Source organism: Xenopus laevis, chromosome 5L (genome assembly GCF_017654675.1).
Source record: "Xenopus laevis strain J_2021 chromosome 5L, Xenopus_laevis_v10.1, whole genome shotgun sequence".
NCBI lineage: Eukaryota > Metazoa > Chordata > Amphibia > Anura > Pipidae > Xenopus > Xenopus laevis.
In genome coordinates this window covers 94,284,158-94,306,988 of record NC_054379.1, presented here as the reverse complement: position 1 = coordinate 94,306,988, position 22,831 = coordinate 94,284,158, and the positions used below count along the sequence as shown (strand labels likewise).

General features: G+C 38.1%; 1 protein-coding gene across 1 annotated transcript; it reads left to right on the top strand.

The window, feature by feature from the left end:
- The first annotated feature begins 5,748 nt into the window (after window positions 1-5,748).
- sh3bgrl2.L (SH3 domain binding glutamate-rich protein like 2 L homeolog) lies at window positions 5,749-21,530 on the top strand. The gene is given in 4 exon segments (NM_001087428.1): window positions 5,749-6,083; window positions 11,153-11,338; window positions 20,270-20,350; window positions 21,077-21,530. Coding segments are annotated over 4 exon segments (321 nt in total). The 5' UTR covers window positions 5,749-6,038; the 3' UTR covers window positions 21,086-21,530.
- Window positions 21,531-22,831: the final 1,301 nt, after the last annotated feature.

Genomic DNA, 22,831 nt, shown 5'->3' with positions numbered 1-22,831 from the left:
CACTTCCTTATAGGGAGTGTTATGTAATATCTAGATTTGTTTTCACGATTTTGTTGCCTTTGCATTTAATTCCAATGGAAAGATGCTTCAGCGCCATCGTGTGGTTATTCATTAGGGCTGTGTGAAAAGCAGTCAAGTCCATTCTTAATGCTCCACAAATATCTTTGTCACCTTATACCTATGAAAAATACAAACAAATACCAAAGTGTTGTAGAAGTAATATCTATATTGGTTAACAATAAAAATACATTGCAAGCTTTCGGAGAGCCAAGGCCACTTTGTTGGACAAAATACCTGACGAAGGGGTGTTTGTGCTCCAAAGGCTTGGAATGTATTTTTATTGTTAACCAATATAGGCAGGGCCACCATTAGAAATCACGGGGCCCTGTACAACAAAATTTTTGGGGCCCCCTGGGCCCCACCCACACTGGCACCCAAGCCCCACCCCATATCCCGCCTGCTCCACATCACAGTTAAAAGACCACACAGACATCAGTGCTAAAAAAGTAACCCCCCCACACACAAGTTATAGAAAGCTATTGATGTTCAGGGCCCCCCTTACAAGTTAAAAAAAATTGGGGCCCCAAAGAATATTGTTTAAAAAAAAATTGGCACCAGGATCCCCTTACAAGTTAAAAAAAATTGGGTTGCAAAAATTTTTTCTTTTTTTTTTAAATTTTGCTTCCAGGGCCCCCCTTACAAGTTACAAAAAAATTGGGGCCGAAAATTTTTTTTTTAAAAAAAACATTGGTGGCAGGGGCCTTCCGCATTTCGGCTGTTCGGGACTTGAGAAATGGGCCCACGGCTCAGGCGCCCTCAAGGTGGGCTCTTTCAAAACTGCAGCACTGCCGGGCCCCCCTTCATGCCCGGGACACTTGTCCTCCCCTGATGGCGGCCCTGAATATAGGTATCACTTCTACAATACTTTGGTACTTGTTTGTTTTTTATTTGTTATTTATTCTACTAACACGGTACCATATTTTTTTTTTTATTAACATATCCCTTTACGGAAGTACTAAAGCACCTTAAATTTTATATTTCCAGGTTAAATGTAACCCTATAGGAAAAACACGTTTCCTAGTAACATGCGTCACTGGCTGCCTCGGGCCTCCTAATACGCGTAAAGGAGACTGGACAGGACTGGAAACAGGAGTAGAAAGAAAATGGCTTGTGTTTAGGGAGCAATGGTGGGTGACATAGAGGGGAATGAAGGTTCTTCACACTGAAACATTTTGTCAAGGCCAATCGCCCCTTTCCTTGGCCACCTTCTTGCCTTGGCCTGTCATTGGGTCACTTTCCACACAGGTGTTCACTTCACTTGTACCAATTTGTGTGAAATTCCATGTGAATCCCTACACTTAGTGCATATCACCCTGAACTACACCACAATAAGCCTCTACAGTGGAACACAAATCTTCTCTTCGTGGTTTCTCCAAATTCACTAAGGATCCAGTTACCTGAGGATTAACTCATCTCCAGCTCTGAGGCCGTTCTCCAGCTCAGGCTTTTATAGAGGGCCTCCTGCCTTAGGCTTTCTAACAACATCCACCCTGTCCATAGAGTGCAGTCCTAAAATAGAGAACCACGTGTTCCCTCCCCTTTTATAGACTGGAGAACAGGAACTACAATCACTGTCCCTGGTATTATGGGAACACCTCCAAAGGACACTTCTTCACAGTAGGAAAACTTGAAAAAAAAAAAAAAAAAACTCCTTCATACACTCCTATAGGGATATTTACGAAGTGGAAGTCAGTGTGAAAGTGGTTGCAACCCACCATTGTTTTTACAGTTTGTACCATGCCTTCTACTATATATGAATTGCTAAAGGTCTCTGCTCTCCAATTGGGAACATATAGACCCAGGGGCGCCATCAAAAGCTTTGGGGCACCGTACAAGTTATCAACTAGTAGGTAAATAGGTTTTGCTAGGAAAAAAGGTTGAATTTGTATGTTTTTTTTAAAAAATTACAGTTACTAGGGTCCAGTGGGACTGATAAATAGCTGCAAAAATAATAATAATTAGTATGCTAATAAGTCAGTCAGCATTAAGATTATGTTCATTGCCATTTCCACCTCCCTGTCTCACTGCTCTGCCCTCTCATTGTCAAGTATTTTTTACATAAATTACGTTCTTGCTTATGTTAGGTACATTTTGTTATAAGTTACATAAATTGCATCTAGGGGCCCAATGATCTTGCTGTGGGGCCCAATCCAATAACTAGTGTTTCCACTGCTGAAAAGCTCATGCTTAACATGCTCATTTAATTCAGTAAATAGATTCCAATATAAACAGCTGATGTTACAATAAATTGCTTATATAAACAGAGGTTAAGATAATCAATCTGCTAATAAGTCAGTGAGTGGGGACAGTGGAATTTCCTTTGAGTTTTTTATTCTTTGGTGTAAAGTGGAATTTGGCCCTGCTGTCCATGTTAAGATTCTCTGCATTGCAATTGCTTGATATGTAAATGATGCAAGCTTCTATGTAAATTATGTGAAGTTCCTAGGCAAGTTCAACAGTTTTTGCAGAAGTTATGTAAATTGAGTATGTTTTAATGAAACTGTATACGTAATTTATGTAATTTGTGTAACTTTACGCTATACATGGCTGGGCCCCCCTTCAGATGCTGATTTCACTGGACCTGGCACAATAGTTCCCCTTCTTCTCTTCTCAATGGTGGCCCTGAGTAGACCTTGTAGCCACACACAGGAATACAGAGCTGCCTGTATTTGTGAGTGCTGTATTCATAAGGGGCTGGCACATAGGTTTCCAGCCCATTCTTTCCTCCCCTAACTGGTATGTCATTCAGACAAGATTTCAGACAAAGGCTAGCCTATGGATTTTTTAGGCAGTGTTAGGTACAGAGCACAGTCAGACCCCAGACACATTGGTCATTTGGACATTTTAAGAATAGTTACCTAGAAATAGTGACACCAAATGTCTAATCTAAACTGTCCCACAGATAGTCCTTGTGTAGCCAAGCCAAAGATAATTTGAATACTTAAGACTTTCATCTTATTTCCACAGATTACACAAATCTAGTGGGGCTAATTTATTCTTCATATATCTAATTTCAGTAAAGGATTCCATAACAAGTACATAATGAATGAGAAATCCTAAATGTCTGAGGATTGCCCTAGCAAAGGCTCACATATTTAGATGTTCTGGTTTAAATATATATATATATGTTTTTTTTTCAATGTTTACACTAATGAACACTGATCAAACTTCAGGGTTGTTTGGCATATCCACATATAAGATCTATATGTAGTCTATGAGTATCTAACTAGACTAGTGTCCAAGTTAAACACACTGTTTCATTTAGAGTATAAAAATATTGGTGGATTGACTTTTGAATTATATACTTTTAATGCGAAGAGACTGGCATTGGTAACTCAAAATACATTGTCCACTATGGAGCTGTAAGTGCTGACGTGGTTAATTAATCTTTTCAATAATTTGGGGAAGATTTTTTCTTATTTCAGACCAATAATGTCCCAATGCACAGAGTGTGATGTACACACATGTATAGAATGGGTTTCCTGACAACTGAACACAACATTACTTAAACCTGTGAAATGAATTTGAATGGCGATTGTGAGCCAGCCCACTCCCACAACATCAGTGCTCACATCAGTGCTCAACCACACAAATGCTCTTATGGCTGAATGGAATTATAGTTCAACATCAATTTGCCAAAATCTAGTGGAACACCTTCCCAGAAGGTTAGAGGCTGAATAGCAGCAAAAGGATAGCCAACTTTAACTTTATACCTTTGGTTTGAAAATGAAATGTCCAGATTCTTTTGGCTATTTGCTATGCATGTTTTTATATATACAGTGCTTTCCATAAGAATTTACCCTCTTGGAATTAAAATGATTGTACAATTTGGTCTGCACAGCATACTTAAATGAGAACTAAACCCTAAAAATTAATTTGGCTAAAAATGGCATAATTATATACTGAACTTTTTTCACCAGCATAAAGTAGCAGCTTCTCAATAGCAGCAATGATCCATAACTTCAAACTTGTCACAGGGGTCACCATCTTGGAAAGTATCTGTGACTCTCACATCACGCTCAGTGGGCACTGAGCAACTGCTAAGTTGAGCTTAGGGGTCATCGCAAAATTATCAGCAGAAAATGAGGTTGGCCTGTAATATGAGTTGATGCTACAGGGCTGATAATTAAATTTTCATGCAAGTTGTAATAATTATCTGTATAATCAGCCTTATATTGTGACATTTATATTCTATGTGTGCTGTATATTGTGAGTCAGCCCCTAAGCTCAGTAACTGACAGCAGCACAGAGCATGTACAGTGAATCAGCAGAAAAGAAGATGAGGGCATCTTCAGAGGCACAGATCTTCCTTGCTAAAGGGCTGTGATTGCCTTGGGTTGGTGCAGAAGCCCAAAACATAATGTATAACATTTCTAGACTACTTCTTTAATTAAGCTTTATTTCTCCTTTAAAGGGGTTGGTCACCTTCAAACACTCTTTGCAGTTTAGTTGGTTTGAGATAGTTCAAAATAAAGAATTTTTGCAAATATTTTCTATTTGTAATAGTTTTTCTAATACTGAAGTGTAAAGTTTAATTTTTCACCTTCTAAAGCAGCTAGGGTTGCCACCCGGCCGATATTTTACCGGTCTAACCGGTAAAACACCTGCCGAGGCCGGGGCCGGTATTACAAATTTACCGGCAATGTAGCTGCTGGTAAATTTGTAATACCCTTCAAAAAGATCCTAATCCCCTGTAACTTACCTTTTCTCCTCAGTCTATGGTTCTCCGCGATGTGGACCGCCCCTTTTGACATCACAACCCACCCCTTTTGATGTCACTGCCCTGCCCCTTTTGTTCCGCCCCCCACCAGCCGGTAAAAAATATAAGAAAAGGTGGCAACCCTAAAAGCAGCTCTGGGGGGGTCGCCGACTCTGTAACTGTTCTAAATTGATACATTTAGTTGATACTTTTATCTTTGTCCCTGCTGAGCTGAATCCCTGAGTTTCATTGCAGGCAGCTGTTAGAATTGATACAATAGTTGCTACTTCTACACAGATACTGCTGAGAAATGTATCAACTAAATGTAGCAAAATTTTAACCGTTCAGATGCTCCTGGATCACGGAACTGCCAGATTGAAACACCAGATACAGGAACATTCAACTTTAAACTTCAATTGTGGAAAAACTATAGTAAATAAAAAAATGACAAGCTTTTGAAAAAAGTCTTTATTTCTGGTGAACAATCTGAAAATAACTGAACTGAAAAAAAAAGTGTTTGGAAGGTGAACAACAACCCCTTTAACACAAGAAATGATGACCAATTGCAAATTGCTTTAGCATTTCACCATCTTCACCCTGCTGCATTTATTTGCAATCCACTTTAAGCACCATTTTATTTCAGGGTGATTGGTTTGACGGGTAATAACCAGACAAATACAGGTCCTTGCTGTGAGGGAGTAGCATACTGTTATGTTTACAAATCTACTGCATTTTTTTCCAGTCTGCATAATTGAGAAATACGAGGGCGATCACCAGGAACTTTCCACAAGATGGCGCCTTAGGTTCTCGCCATAATAACAACAACAAAGCAGCACGTGAAGAGATAATGCGCAATAGTTTCTATTTATTGCTTTTCAATGTTATCTAGGGGACCCTTTTGTCACACAGAAGCAAATAATAGAATACAACGCAAAAGTGAAGAAAAACTATAAGGCCCAGAGTCCTTTGCTGCTATCTCCTCCCCCTCTTGGCCTGGCAGGGAGCCTGGGAGGAGCTTGGAAGGCTGCTAGAGAGGCAGGTCTATGCTTGGACTTAGTAATTGTTGCGCGTTAGTGATTGTAGTGGAAGCTGCTAAAGCTGCTGGAGGGGGAGTTTCCCGGTGTGGGATTCAGTTTGCATCCCAGACAGACGGCACACAGTAATCAGGATCCCCCGCAGCAGGGTTACAGGATAAGCTGCACCATCCCAGGGAGCATCTGTCACACCTGCTGTAAGAAGATCTCGTGTCCTTGCTGGCCGGCTGGCACACTGGCACAGGATGGTCATAAAGGTGTTTTTAGCCTCTTCCTCCAGCTCTGTGACTGTAAGTAATGGCAGCAATATGGGTACAATTAACTTCCCCTTTACTTTCATTGTTTGTCTATTTGCAGTCATTTTCCTCTACAGAAGAATTCAGTCCACTTTTCTATTCATTTGCTAGTACCTTTAGTAAGGGGGGATATGCCTGCATCCCATAGGCAATGGTGTTGTTTGTCTGTATCCCACTAGAGAACTAGGGCTGTGCTATATCTGTGACCAAGGCTGTGTCCAGGAATGGGTTGTTCTGCGTGTTGGAATTGCTGCAACACAGACTATAGTTTATCTTTTAGAAACAGAAATAGCAGTTAGCATCTTGTAAAGGCAAACTTAACACTTTCATGCAAAGTTAAAGGTGATATTTTACTTTTATATTAACTTTGAGTATTTTATTGATGGGCCTGCCCTGAGCATAATTTCAATCAGCCTTCATTATTTATATTTTTATTAATTATTATTATTATTATTTTAATTATCCTTCCTATTCTGTTTATTTCTAGCCTGTAAACAAAAATGCTGTCTGAGTCACTGAACCCAGCAGCGAAAAGGCAAATCAACTGTCAGGGTTCAGTTTTAGCATTATTCTCATTTTGGATTGTTTATGAATTGGTCTTCCAAACTGCTAGCTGGTTGCTTTGGTATTTAATCCTTAGCAGCCGAATATCAGTTGAAATTCTACAGGTGAGAGTTGCAGAAGAAAAAACGGCCATATTGAACTAAGTATAAATAAAAAGACTTATGGTTATATTAATGTCTTCATTATACTAAAAGTTACTTTTAAGGTGAACTACAGCTTTTAAAATGCTTTTTCATGCAACTATAATTGTGCTCCCTGTAGCACTTCTGCTGAACCACTTGAGGTCTATGCAAACAGATAAGGAGTGTCTGCATGAAACTAATGAGGAATGCTTTCTTCCGCCTGTATATTGACATAAACAAAGGGCATATGGTGGCCATATCACTAAGGAGACTCGCTGCAAACATAGGCTAAAATAAACACTGGGTTTGCTGCCCAAATACAATTCCGCCTTCTTTTTGAGGTCTGTAAGAATAGACTTTTTTTATATTAGGTGACTGTTTCATGATTATAGCACACACACATATATATATATATATATATATATATATATATATATATATATATATATATATATATATATATAAGAATTGGCTACTTCCAATTATTTTATACATTCCAATTATATATATATATATATATATATATATATATATGCGTCCTGTGGGTATCAGCACTCGATACTTGTATGAGTTTGAGGTGCAGGATCAAATTAATGATACAGATAATGCAAGGATCAGCACACTCGTTTGTAGAAAAGCAAAGTGTATTTTATTTCAACACAATGCTGTGTTGAAATAAAATACACTTTGCTTTTCTACAAACGAGTGTGCTGATCCTTGCATTATCTATATATATATATATATATATATATATATATATATATATATATATATATATATATATATATATATATATATATATATATATATATATATATATATATATATATATATATATAAAAGAATTGGCTACTTCCAATTATTTTATACATTCCAATTTTAACACACACCCAGAATGAATGGAGCTTATTAAATGAAGGAGAGCGTGTGTGGACTTAATTGGTTAAGTGTGTATGTATATATATATATATATATATCTCTTTTAATGTAATGAATTGGATTATGTTATCAACCGCACCCTTATTTGTTAATTCACTTCCACCTGTATTTCAGCTTTGCTTCCATTAACTCCTGGAATGTGCAAATGCAGTTTTCAGGTTAAACAATGAAATATGAACCTGTGCATGGGAGTGCCTAGATAAGTCTGTTGATAAAGGAGTCCTCTTCCCTCATGTTACCTCAGTTAAATATTCCCATAGACCAGTGATCCCCAACCAGTAGCTCGCGAGCAACATGTTGCTCTCCATCCCCTTGGATGTTGCTCCCAGTGGCCTCAAAGCAGGAGCTTATTTTTGAATTTCGGCTTGGAGGCAAGTTTTGGTTGTATAAAAACAGAAGTACTGCCAAACAGAGCCTCAATGTAGGTTGACAATCCACATAGGGGCTACCAAATGGCCAATCACAGCACTTATTTGGCACCCCAAGAACATTTTTCATGCTAGTGTTGCTCCCCAACTCCTTTTACTTCTGAATGTTGCTCACAGGTTCAAAAGGTTGGGGATCCCTGCCATAGACCATGAGAATTTAGTACTGAACTGTGAATCACTAGGGCACATTGTGTATGTAGTGCTAGTGGCCAAGCCTTGCTTTATACAGCTTAGTTTGAAAATCCTGGTTATGCTGTTGAGCCAGTGTAAATACTTACATAGGGATTTACTGAAGTGGGCATTCAAAGGCGGCTTTACTACATTTTTTCTTCTGTTTAACCGAAAATATTTCAACACAGGATTTAGTGGGGCATAGTGAGACAGTAAATTGGAGGTCACCTAGTAGCCCAACAGGTTTATCCCACCTTAGCCCTTGCTCTGGGTGGGGAACCATACTTCCTTTACCACTGCAGCCACAATGCTCCACTGAGAGCTGCCATCATATGGTATGTGCATGCAAATTGTAAGCTAGCTGGGCATGTGCATATCCACTGGATTCCATTGTTTTTCTAATGTGAAATGTCCATAGTTATGGCAACTCGCAACTTGGTGCATGTAACTGATGGAATTGAGAATTCAGATATGGGTAGTTCAGCAGAAGCCAGGCAGGGGTCGGGTCTAGGGCAGTGGTGTCCCATTGGCTCAGTGCAACATCAACCTAAAAAATCATGTTAATGGGTGCCACACAATCAACACTAGCCAGGTTGTAGTTGATCTGTAGTCCACAAATAGAATACAGCACCCCACTAGCAATGTGAGCAATGTGCCTTTATTATGGATACGCAGCAACGTTTCAGGCATGCACCGGTTCTTCATCAAGTTTCTCTGCGTATTTAGTTACTGCTATCCAGCTATAGATTCCTCTGCCCCATCCACACATGCAGTTTTCAACCTGTTTTTTTTTTTTTATCTGCACGTTCTCCCTATCCATACATACTTCATTACATTTGTATAAATTAGAGCAGTTTAGGGCACCACTCCACCCACTAAACCCCATCAGTTATGCCAGGTAACACTGATGATCCATCCCAAAATACACCTACTATGCAAGATTTTTGGGGACTTAGGGTATGCACACATAGACTTGTGTAAAAGAGGTTGAACTTTTCTGCAGGCACTTACCACTGCTTATAACTGTGATTAGAATTTAGGTTTAGCCACTCAATGGTACCTGTGTCAGAAGCATAAACAAATAGATAATAAAAGGTCATTATTCCATTCTAATCCTTCTAGATCTCTCTGCAGCCTTTGACACAGTTGACCACAAACTCCTCCTTGACATTCTACACTCATCTGGCATTCGGGACACTGCTCTTTTATGGTTTACATCTTATCTGTCTGACCATTCCTTTAAAGTTTCCTTCTCTAACTCTACTTCTACTACTTTCCCACTCTCTGTTGGAGTTCCTCAAGGCTCTGTTCTTGGCCCCCTGCTGTTCTCGCTCTATACAACTTCACTAGGAAAACACATTCAGTCATTTGGACTTCAGTATCACCTTTATGCTGATGACACCCAACTCTACTTGTCTACTCCTGATCTTTCTAATTCTGTCCTTTCCCAAGTCACAGACTGTCTCTCTGCTGTCTCCTCCTGGATGTCACAGTGCCACCTGAAACTGAACCTTTCTAAAACAGAACTCATTATATTTCCTCCAAGATCTTCCCCTGTCCCTCAGATATCACTCACCGTAAACAACACCACCTTTCATTCCACCACACAGGCACGCTGCCTAGGAGTCATCTTAGACTCTCATCTGTCTTTTTCACCACACATTCAAACACTTGCAAAATCTTGCCGTATTCAACTGCGCAACATTGCTCGAATACGACCCTATCTCAGTTCAGAATCAACTAAAACACTGATTCAGTCTCTCATCATCTCCCGCCTTGATTACTGCAACTTACTCCTCACAGGTATTCCAACAAGTCACCTTTCACAACTCCAATCTGTTCTAAACGCGGCCGCTAGACTCATTCATCTAGCTCGCCGCTCAACATCAGCTGCTCCCATATGTATGTCCCTTCACTGGCTCCCAATCTCTTCTAGAATCAAATTCAAATTACTTACACTCACATTCAAGGCCCTTAATAATGAAACCCCTCCCTATATTTCATCTCTAATCTCCAAATACACTCCTTCACGAAACCTACGCTCTGTTTCTGATCTTCGCCTCACTTCTCCTCTGGTCACTTCTGCCCATTCTCGTCTACAAGACTTCTCTCGGGCTTCTGCTTTTCTCTGGAACTCTCTGCCACAAGCTGTCAGACTTTCTCCTTCCTTCCAAACTTTCAAGCGCTCCTTAAAGACCCATCTGTTTAAAGAGGCCTATTCGATGTACCTTAATTAATCATTGTTGTATCAAAAATGACAAAGTGTTTATACAATCCTAATGTCTCAATTGTACCCTAACCTTTTAGTTTGTAAACCCTATTGTACTCTGTAATCCTTGTCTGTTATCCACCATTTATTCTGTGTTTGCTATAACTGCAGTAAAGCACTGCGTATCTTGACAGCGCTATATAAATAAATGATGATGATGGGACCTGATTGTTGCAGCATTCAAGATACAACTGTTCTGGTTGTCTGCTTCTCCACCTGTGAAAAACATCCCAGTGTAACATTGGCCTTAGAATATTTAGCATGCCAGTGGTAAGAACAACCTGAATTCACTTCAAGTCAATCGTGGGTACATTCAAGTGTAATTGCTTTTAGTAAAACCGCCACTTTAACTATTGTAAAATGATGAGTGTAGCACAACATGCTGCACCGGAGCACTGGAAATTACTTAGGCTTATGACACACAGAATATTTGCTGCCCATGATAAATTTTGGCCACCCACCAGAGCCAAGATTTATAGTGGGTGAAAAAATGGTCCATTGTATCATTGCCCTTTCAGGTTCTCTCACACATACCTGCCAATTTCTTATATGCACTTCTTTTCTAAACAGATCAAGAAGAGGCAACAGGAAGTGTTACAGTTTTTGGAAGCCAACAGAATTGAATATGAAGAAGTGGATATTACTATGTTAGAAGAAATGAGACAGTGGATGTACAAAAATATTCCCAAGGACAGGCTTCCTGGGCAGGGCAATCCACTACCTCCACAGATCTTCAATGACAATGCCTACTGTGGGGTAAGTGCACATGCCATTCTCTTTGTCTTGTGCCCATCACTGGCATGAAAATAAATCATTTTATATTACCTTTTTGTATACTTACAAAGCTATAATTTCAAAATTTCCAGAGGAATGAAAGAATATAGAAAATATGACTATATAGACAGTTTAGATTTTAAAAGCCATAAATATTTTACATGACCTAAGGTAAACAAATGTTTGAGATAATTTAATGTTTATTAAAACAATAAAAACATTTTTGGGCCAGCATAAACTATCCCCCATGCATAGTTAAAAACACATTACTGTTTTATCAACTGTTTAAAATTTGGTTGGATGGGTTGGTTTGATTAATTATTCTAATTTTTAATTTTTATTAAAGCTAAGCAAGTTTTCTATAATTTCTTCATAGAAACTGGCCCCTCCAGAGAGCGAGTGTGGATTTTTTGCAAAATAATTGTAGTATTCACCATGTTAATTTCCCATATTTCTGTACTTTTTTTTTTGGCAAGTCTCATATTTGTAAATCTACAACACACTAGTAGGTGCTGTTAATGCCACATGCTAAATTTAATTCTAGCCCCAGAAAACTGGCACCTACCTCGAGTCTATGCTCTCTTGATTTCTGCATTTTGTACATTACACATATATAAATGCAAGCATCTGGCACATATCTGCAATAGCCTGTGTGATATCTGTGCAGTCTGATCACTGACCTAATGATTGCTTGACCCTCCTACCAAAGAAACATAAAATGCCTATTTCACTTTCTTAACAGAATTTTGGTTTTTCAGATAAACATTTTATCTGTGAAAGGATGATTTGAAATTGTGTAACCTAGTAGCTGTCAGACTTGCCGTGACACTTGAAATTGAATGCACATGTGACAATAATGCAAATCTGTTTTCTGCTTTAAAATATATAGCATTACTGGGAAGCAATAGTAGTCACTCAGAAACAGCTATTTTTGTGCCCCATAAATACACCAATGCCTATTTCCAAATGATAAAGCCATTAATATTGTTGGGAAGTGTTCTATGGTGGGTAGCAGTGATCATATTGCCATTTGGACTGTACCATGTACGAAATTTGTTATACAACTAGCTCAAAATTATGAAAAGGCCATATCCCATAGAGTCTATTTTCCGCAAATAATTCTAATTTTGTAAAATGATTTCCTTTCCTTTTTCTCTGTCATGATAAAACTGTGCCCTGTACTAAGCTGCATGGATCCAGATTGGTGGCAACAGTCCAGTTGGGCTTATTAAATGTTTTTAATGTTTAAATGTTTTTTAGCAGACTTAAAGTATGGAGAATCTAAATATGGTAAAAACCCAGCCCTGAGCATTCCGGATAATAGATCCTACACCTGTACCATTTCTGAATCTAATTATTTGCTATCTTAGCCACATAACTTTTATCTCCACAGCTTATATAAAGCATGTGATGAAATACAGTAAATTACGTTATTGAAAAAAAAGGATCAATGTAAACAAAATTGTAGCAACATTTTGCACCTATTTGTTGCTCATATAAAGCAGAGAAATATAATAAACATCAACAATTTCTAATAGTTGCACATAACAGTCTGTTAATTCATACTTATTAGCAGGAACTGCCATATTTGTTAGGTTTTCCCCCCCCCCAGGCAAGACTGTGAAAGATCAGCCTCTGTTATGGCCTATAGGGACACTAGTGTTACCGTAGTCTATCAAGAATCCTTCCAGCCAGTCTATGCAGCAGTGTTGTTTAAATTGCAGACAATCAGAAAAACATATTTTCTGAACTCCTACCTTACTGTCTTCAATAAGAGTTTTATTTTATTATCAAAGTAATTTTAAATGTTTGTAAATAATTAATGAATGTAGTTGATCACGAGCATTCCGATTTTTTGAAATTGTCGATTGTATCGAAAAGATTGTATAGAAAGTATATAGTAAAATAGTTTTGAACTGTTAAATTGAGTTGTAGTTTACCTAAATCCTATGAAACATACAGAGGATGTCATTCCTTTTCCCCTAGAAGTATAAAAAGAGGGGGCATAGCAATCTTTAGGCTTTCACCTCCCTATGGTGATGGTTCTGGGAGCATGAGGCAAGTGAGGGCTTTGTGAAGTCTGGCCATTTGTTAAGACAAGTGAATGGAACTCCTCTGAGGATACCATATTTAGTCCCTCCACAAGACAGAAATAAAACAGTTTAAACTCACCAAGGAATGTAGCTGGTTTTTACCCAGGCATGATCTGTCCGTGTGGAGCGCAAGTGCGTAGACTCAAGGTAGAATATAGAGCAGGGGTCAGCAACCTTTACTAACAAAAGAGCCATTTTGCCCCTCTCCCACTAAAAAAAAATAGTCTGGAGCCGCAAAACATAACACAGCTTATAAACTTTTTTAACCTTTTTTTAATTTTAACTGTTACAACAGAAAACAACAAACAGAAGTGCATTGTGTATATGCAGGGCTACTTTGAAATAAATGAAACACTGAATAGCCCTATTAAATGCTAGTGTTCTCATCTGTTTAATATGACTTCTGATTCTGAAGCTCCATGCTGATCGTCTCTCTCTCGTTTTGAGTGTGTGACCGCGGTAAGGTCCATGAGGAATCATCTTGCTGTGGCTCAGTCTTGCCTCTCACTCCTGGGACGTCTATACAGCCCTCGCACCTGCTGGCGGCTTCTTGAGTGTGCTTACCGCGGTCGCACACTCAAGAAGCCACCAGCAGGTGCGAGGGCTGTAAATACGACCTGACAGGCAAAGCCGCAAGACTGAGCCGCAGCAAGCAGGATGAAGAGCCGCATGCGGCTCTAGAGCCGCAGGTTCCCTACCCCTGATATAGAGTATCCCCATTGGAGTTCATCTTGGAGGGCCTCAATATGCTGGGCATCCAAGAGTGATCATCCATCTGACTTAAATTAATAACAATGTCTTAAGAATTGCTAAATCATTCTGGGTTACAACTGTACCACATTTAGCACCAACCAATTAATTTGTGTCCAGAACTCCTCTGTTCTAACAACAAGGGCACTTCTCCTAGAGAAAGCACAGGTGTGTGTTGGGAGACCAAGAGGCAGCCAAAAATGTATATAAATATGCAGCTGTGCTGTCCATTTTGGAAACATGTTTAAAAAAAGTTCCCTTTTGTTTTTGCAGTTTATGGTGTGACTTTGCTAAGTCTGTGCAGAGTGTATGAGAATTCCCTACACTGTTTTAAATATACAGTACCCTTGTACTCTCTGCATAAGCATTAAGGGGTGCATTCTTCCCTTCTGTCTTAGGTTTTTGTAAATGATGCCTATTGTGTGGACAGAATTTAATGTATGTTCGCATTCTTTGCATAATATAGAGGAGTAACACTGCTTGTCTCATCTCAATTACTTTAAAGAGTGCTGCATTTCAGTGGAATAAAAAAAGAGATTGCATGGATTGATTGATACATATGAAACCATATGAGCCAATAGGCAACTTTGTTACTAAGCAGAGATGCAAAAGCCCATGCAGAGTGAACATGTGCTACATAATTTATTTTAAAATGAATATACCTGGAAAATCTAAAACCTCTGCTTATAAACAGGTGATACCTTAGCTCACTATTGCAAAAATGAAAACCACATATATGTGATAACATATTGTGCACCCAAAAAGCTACATGGTGCCACACTGTACTGCTATTAGACCCATTCTCAACTGGCATTTTGTGAAAAAAAAACACCTCAACCTGGCCATCGTGCCATCTCCATTCGGGCTTATAGCCAGCACATATGCAGAACTTCAATAAGGATTAATTTGATTCCTGTGTTTACAATATAATGTCGTGTCCCAATGGGTACATTTAATAAATATAGTATGTCAGATAGTTTGGGGGGAACAGAACAGCAGCAGGATGATGAGGCAGTTACTATTAGAAGAACTTATGTGGGCAAAAGGAAAAGAGAGGCTGCTCCGAAGTTTATACATCCCAACAGATTCTCCAGATTGTGTGAAGAAGATGGGAGTGTGAACTCTGGATAGGCAGTTCTTGATGGGGCTCATCTCTCTTAAAAGGAGAATTCAACCCTGTATATCAAAAAAACACCATAACCCCCACTCCAGGTAGACCCCCTCCCTCCTCCCCCAGCCTAACTGCCCCCCAGGGGAAATGCCCCATGCTTTATATTTACCCCAAGGCGCAGGTTCTGCCAGCAGAGTTCCACGCATCCATCTTCTGGGTCTTCGTTAAAGGAGAAGGAAACCCCCTGGGCGCAAAACCCCTCCCCTCCTCCCCTGTGTTGCTCCCTCCTGGCCTACCTGTCCCCCTGGGCAAATGCCCCTAACTTGTTACTCACCCCTCTGCGCAGGTCCTGTCCACGGAGTTCACAGTCGCCATCTTCTCCCACGCGCGTCTTCTTCCTGCTTTGACCGTCGTCTTCTGGCGCATGCGCAGTAGGAACATTTACCGGTACGGCTCTACTGCGCATGCGCCGAATGTCACAAAGTTTTCTTTGTGAAAATTGACCCTGACCAAACAGATATTGAGAAAAAGTTATTTAAAAGATAGAAGTTAAAATGGAAGAATTTAACTTCTATCTTTTAAATAACTTTTTCATAATAATTTTAATTGGTTTACTCTGACTTCAGTCAGACCTGCTATAACTATTAGAATTATTATTACTGTTAGGCTGTAATTTAGGGGATCCACATTTTCTTGTTCTCCTTTTGTGTAGATATGGGGCAGCCATTCAAGCTGGAAAAATAAAAGGCATAGGTTAAATAGAAGATATATAAAACACCATTGTTTTGGACAGGGCTTGTCTGTTATGTGCTATGTAACCTGTGTTTTTTTTCCAGCTTGAATGGTTGCCCCCATGGCTACACAGCAGCTTATTTATATAAACTGTGGCAGTCTTTCTGAAGTAAACACACCAGTGCATGCTAACAGTATATTATATGTTAATTACTTTAAAACACTTTCATTTTTTGGTGTTACTGTTCCTTTAACATACTGATGTATTTTCCATGTCAAGTACACAACATACAAGGCATTTTATCAATGCCAAAGCTCAAAAAAAAATATAAACCACATCCTTTGGTAATTCTAAAATCAAATCAAAGTTAAACTACATAAACCAAAAACAATTGGAAAACCTAAAACAACTTGTATATATAATTTAACCTGGCGTATAGCTGTAGAATAGCTGTTAAATACAACCAAAATTAACTAAAGTATTGTTCTTAGAACAAAACTGCATTTGCCATACCATCCTTCATAGATGCTTTTACATTTGATTTGATTAATTTGAGTGCTTGTAAAGTTATTATTTAAAGTTATTGAGAGTTGGAGTCGGTACATTTTTGGCGACTCCGACTCCAGATACCCAAAATTGCTTCCAACTCCACCTCCACAGCTCTGGTTATGTTCACAAAAGTTAAATGGACTGTAGCTGTGCAGCATGCTCAGCAAGTTGCCTTCTTTAATACATGAGTCCCACTTCTGATCAGGGTGTGTCTGCTATGTGACTATCTCACCAATTTTGTTTTTTTTATGTATTCCCTCCATTTAAACTGGGAATTCAGGTTCTGTTGCACAGAACAGAAGTATGTGTACTTTGTGTAGAAAGGTATTTAGGGTTTTACAATAAGTGTTTCATGCCTTTCTCAAACACACCTTAGAAAACAGACTCCTTCATTGACAGAACAATAAAAGATTAACACACTGTAAGCACAGTGTATACAAATATTAAATGTTTTTTAAGCAGTTTTTAATTTTTAACTTAGCCTTTCTGAGACCAGCAGGTCTGGCTGGTCCATGCATTAATTACCTATGCAGTAAGCCTCTATAGACTGAAGCCTTCTGCACAGGCAGCTGTCCATCCCCTGTCATGACACTGTGCAAATGTGATTTCAAAAGCACTTTCTGGATTATAACATTTAATTTTTTAGTATGCGTTTCTTCCCCTTTAAAATGAAAGCAGCCTGTCTTTCATAGAAAAAGAACTTCAGCTCTGGGTGCTGAAACAATTGTAGTTGTGTATCCATAAGAAGGCACTTTCTCCTTAGTCAGCTTTATATTGAGAATTTTGCAAGTAAAAAAGATTTTAGCAAGTGTTGTTAATAAAAAATACAATATTCTTTTCATTCTAAGCTCTATTTCTTTCTTGGAATAAAAATTAGGTTTTGAAAATGTACTCCCTTGCTTCAGGTCAGGCGGTTCTGCCTCATAAAGTCAAACAACATATTAATAAGTGCAGAGATGCTGACCATAGACTGTAAGGGAGTGAAAAATAACAAACTGTAATGGAATCTACCTCAGGTCTTCAAGATGGCGTCCAAGATGGCGACCACCTGCCTCACCACATGGCTCCTGCTTGGCACAGGTCTATGACCTCACCTTCTTCCCACTCCAGGATTGGTCGTCGGCGACGGAACGGACGCCGGCGTCAGAATCGGGCGCCGGCGTCGAGACGTCAGCGTGAGGACGCTGGCGTCTGCGTCTGACGCAAGCGCGTCAAAATTTGGCGCCAACCCAGAGACAATTTAAACCTACTTCCCCTTCCAGTCCTTGCCCAACTATAGGTTCCTGTTACTGAGTTCCTGGGTGTTATTATCTATATTTGATTCTTGTGTACCGATTCCTGCCTGTTCTTCGATTCTGCTTGTCTTCTGCCTGGTCTGACCTATTTGCCTGTATTTTGACGATTCTTTGGATAAACCCTCTTGTACCTCGAACCTGGTCTGGTCTCCTCTTTGGTCTACACTATTACTGTGCCTTCGGGCCCGTTACACAATCATAAATTTACTGGGCTAATGTCATGCTGAAAAAATGTAATTTACATTCGTCTCGTACTTATTGTATCCACGTGCATCTTTGCATAAGATAAGAGTACAGCAGATCTCTCCATTTTGCTTTTTTTTTTCTTAAAGGAAAACTATACCCCCAAAATGAAAACTTAAGCAACAGATACTTTATGTCATATTAAGTGGCATATTAAAGAATCTTACCAAACTGGAATATATATTTAAGTAAATATTGCCCTTTTACATCTCTTGCCTTGAGCCACCATTTTGTGATGGTCTCTGTGCTGCCTCAGAGATCACCTGACCAGAAATATTTCAACTCTAACTGTAACAGGAAGAAGTGTGGAAGCAAAAGACACAACTCTGTCTGTTAATTGGCTCATGTGACATAACATGTATGGTTTGTTGGTATGTTTGTGAGTACAGTGAATCCTACGATCCCAGGGGGCGCCCCTTATTTTTTAAAATGGCAATTTTCTATTTATGATTACCCAATGGCATATACTACTAGAAAAGTATATTATTATAAAAATGGTTTATTTACATGAAGCAGGATTTTACATATGAGCTGTTTTATGCAATATCTTTTTATAGAGACCTACATTGTTTGAGGGTATAGTTTTCCTTTAAGGGGAGAAAAAAAATTGTGTGGAATTGGAGATATAGGGATTATTAATGTGGAAAGTATCAGAGGTTCTTATTTTAAAAGTTAGTAGTTGAATTGTACCATTTTAAGACAATGGCCTTGGCCAGAAGAAGGCACAGTTGCATTAGTGTCTATACAGTAGAACCCAAATTTTAAGTTTTAGGAGACCAGAGAAATGGTAAAAAGTCAATATATGTGATATAAAAAGTTATATCAGGGAAATGCATTGTAAATTGATGGAACCACAAATGGTGTAAAATGCAGCTGAACTAAATATCAGGGGATGTAAAATTTAGGTTTTTTTCACTGTAGTATTAATGCCTTTATTCATTTTGTCTGATATATAATCAACAAATATCACTTCCATGTATGCATGTATTATTTGAAGGAATAGATGGAACCCATAACCCACAAAATCCCTGTTTGGCTGCTGTAATAAAACAAAAGTTTGTATAGAATTCATTGCTTATTTAGAATATACTCCTTCACCCAGAGTCAGCTTGTTTTGTACAACTTTACAGTTTTGTTTACAAAGCCTGAACAATTCAACATTCAGTTTTTTGAAAGCCCTTTTGTGAACAACAACCTTATATTAAACCATAAGTATTCTGGGCAGCAAGTTCTTTGGTAATTACAGTTTATATAAAGCGTCCCACCATAATAACATATTGTATGCAGCAAATTCTTACCTGCACCTAAATTATTTTCAGGCTTATATTATATTAGCCATTAACGAAGCAGAGAATATATTCAGTGGTATAAAAATGCCTATAAAAATGTACTTGCTTAAACATGTAGATGCAGTTTCTATTTGATACTGTGTCTTTTTTAGTTTTATTTTGAATTTGTGTGTGAGTTTTGTATTTGTTTGACAAGTTGTATCATTAAACTTGAAAAATATTGTGGTTGCAAAACTGTTGACCAAATAAGCCCTGTAGCATGAGAGTATTTTGACTGTCATTGTATCAGAAAAAAAGCCTCTATCTGTCTTTAAACACTTACAGTAGTGTGAGGTTACTTTACACATGGCATAATGTTATAAAAATGCCAATGTTTGCAAAGCTTGAGTAACCCTTAAAACCAAGTTTATGATTGGTTGCTAAAAAGGTGACCTGTAAATGCTTAATTCTGATTGGTTGTTGTGAATAAGTAGACTTGAAGCAAACGTTGCTTCATTCGTTATGTTGCTTGTGGCTTAAATGGTGAAAACATCTGTATAACAATGTACAATAATTGTATAATAATGCTGACTGATAGACTGTTTAAGTACATTGTTTGCATTGCTCCATCACTGCAAGAACATTCTTATTTAGGCCTACTGTGATTTAAACAGTAAAAATTTTTAATTTTAACATAAATAGTCCTGGAGGATATGTGATACAAACAGTATGAATGATTAAACAAATGATGCTGATAAAGGAGATTTACAAAAGTACAATAATAACACAATATGTGCTACACTCTATTTGTTCTGTCATTGCTTTATTTGCTGTTTGCCACACAATCATGACATTTATTTGTATTCAACAGGATTATGAAAGCTTTTTTGAATCGAAGGAAAGCAACACTGTCTTCTTATTCTTACAACTGAAAGCAAGGCCAGCACAAAAGGTATCGCTATTAAGTCCACACCAGACACTGCGTAATCTTTTTGGGGCAAAGGGTGCATACATATTAAAGTATTATGGCATATGGCATGGTCCCAGGCAAATGGGCATACAGTATATGTAGAGGATTACAATACACAGTAAGGGGCAGATAGATATACTAAAGTGTGAAAGTAGAGCTCACCACAGAAAACCCCACTCATTTTCTATTCATTATTATGGTATTTAAGAAGTGTTTTTATCAATGGATGAAATTTAAAATGAATGTATAGAAAGTAAATTAGTTTTTCTGTGAGGACTTCTAATTTTACACTGATAAATCTGCTCCTAAATTATGGTCTTTTGAATGTAGGTATGTTGTTAATAAACTTTTTGCTCTTGCAAAAAAACAGTTGGTAAAGTAGAGTAGTGCTTTATAGCAACCTCTGTAAATTACCTTTTGGACCACAACAGTTTGACATCCTACATGACTGAAGAAGTTCAAATCTATTCTTCCTAGTCATTTCCTGGTACGATTTAAAAAAAAAAAAAAAAAATTATCAATGATAACATGCCTTTAAGTGTATCATTTATCAAACCACTGGAATGAAACCCATATCAAATGTGATGTTCTGCTTGGTTGTTGCCTGTCTTAAATTAAATGAATATATATTTCTTTATATATTATTGCTGAATGGAGCAGACCAATATGTACCATATTATACTTTAACACAGTGCATTATTTTTGCAGGAACTTTAGAAGAATGTACGATCGGAAGATAATAAGCACAGGGCACACAGCATAGCCCCATCATCTGTTGTTCTGAGGAGCCAATTGTCTGTGACAGTTCATGGACTGCATCACCAAAGGATATATTTTACTATAATGTTAGGTGCAGCAGATGTCATAGAGGTTGACTCAATTTCCCAGGATCTAACCATACAAATGGGTTTCTGCCTGGCTTGAAGAGAATGTTTTCTTTAAACACCAGTTGATCTCCATATCGCCCATATCCTTCATGTCAAATATTCACCCTATTCATTACATCCTTAAACAGTTGTAATTCATGCTTCCATTCCAGCTAAATGACTCTTAAATGTGTCTGCCGATTCTACTGCTACTTTTAGCTGCTGGTCTTTTGTTTCTGTGTTATGTGTACATATAACAAAATTTAGACCACACAATAAAAAATTTTATGACCAAACTTGGAGCAAAGGTAAAGTACTTGTTAAAGCGGTATAGATTCATGAAAGGAGAGGGACATGCTCACTCTTTGCAAATCACTGATAAGGCGCCGTCTAGAATATGCAATGCAGTTTTGGTCTTCAGAGCTTAAAAGGGATATTATTAATAATAAATATTATTAATAAAGTCCAAAGAAGATTGACTACGCTAATAAAGGGTATTGAAGGTTTCAGTATGAAGAAAGTATGTCCCTCTCCTACCCTCCAAAGTACTGGAAATAATAATATAATTTGTTTTGCCTGTGAGCCTTAATCTGAGATGCTTGCTTTCCAACTCTTTTCTTAAACATATATCTCCCACATATTTTCCCCTATGTGTACAAATAATCTCCTATCCTCTCTGTTCTTGAGTGTATTTTGTTCTTAATTTGAAATGTATCATCCAGCAACTTGGACAACTAGGGAGAATCAAGTGAAATGTATTTGGATAAAGCTATGCACGAGCTTAAGTGTGGCCAGAATTCGCTCACATGCAGGTTGTTTAGCGATTGCATAATGGTTAGTTACATTCTCTACAACATACCGTGCAGTTTCATTCTGTTCCTCCAATGATCATATTCATCATGTGTTTGGGGTCATAGAATAAAGTACTTTTCCAGTGTTGGACATCAACAGGTATGGCATCCATTATCAAAAACCTTTGACAGACCAATGGTTAAGCAATTTGCCTAACTGAATTGCCAAATCATTGCATATACTGTATGTGTACTCTGTTAAGTTTCTGCCTCCTGGCCAGCTGGGGTTGTATAATGTATGAAGAATGTTTAATCATTAATTAGGTCTTGATCCACAGCCCACAAATAATGGAAAAGTTTATTATTCAGAGCAATCTAAGAAAATAGTGGTAATAAACCATCCCCAACACCTCCGCCCCTTCATTTTGACCATTCTGTGAGGGGTGGGTTTGAAAAATAACATTCCCTATTAATTTAGTTCGGTAAGAAAAAAATTTTAAACCTGGAAGAACTCCCTTCAATATGTCCTGTTTATTTAGTGCATTGGTATCTTTTCAAATTTACAGAGGGGAGTGCCTTAATGTCTCAAACTGTAAGATTTTTTTTAAATACGGTGTGCACTGGAAATAGTATCCAAGCACAAAAAATATATATTCAAGATATATAAAATATATATAGAAATTGTTATATTGTTACATTACTTTGGATAAGAAGCTGTGTTGTTGTATTGCAAGTGGAAGGCTGTGGTACTTTGTTGCAGGGGGTGTTGGTGGAGAGAAGTGAGAAGCTACATGCAGAGTCTGAAG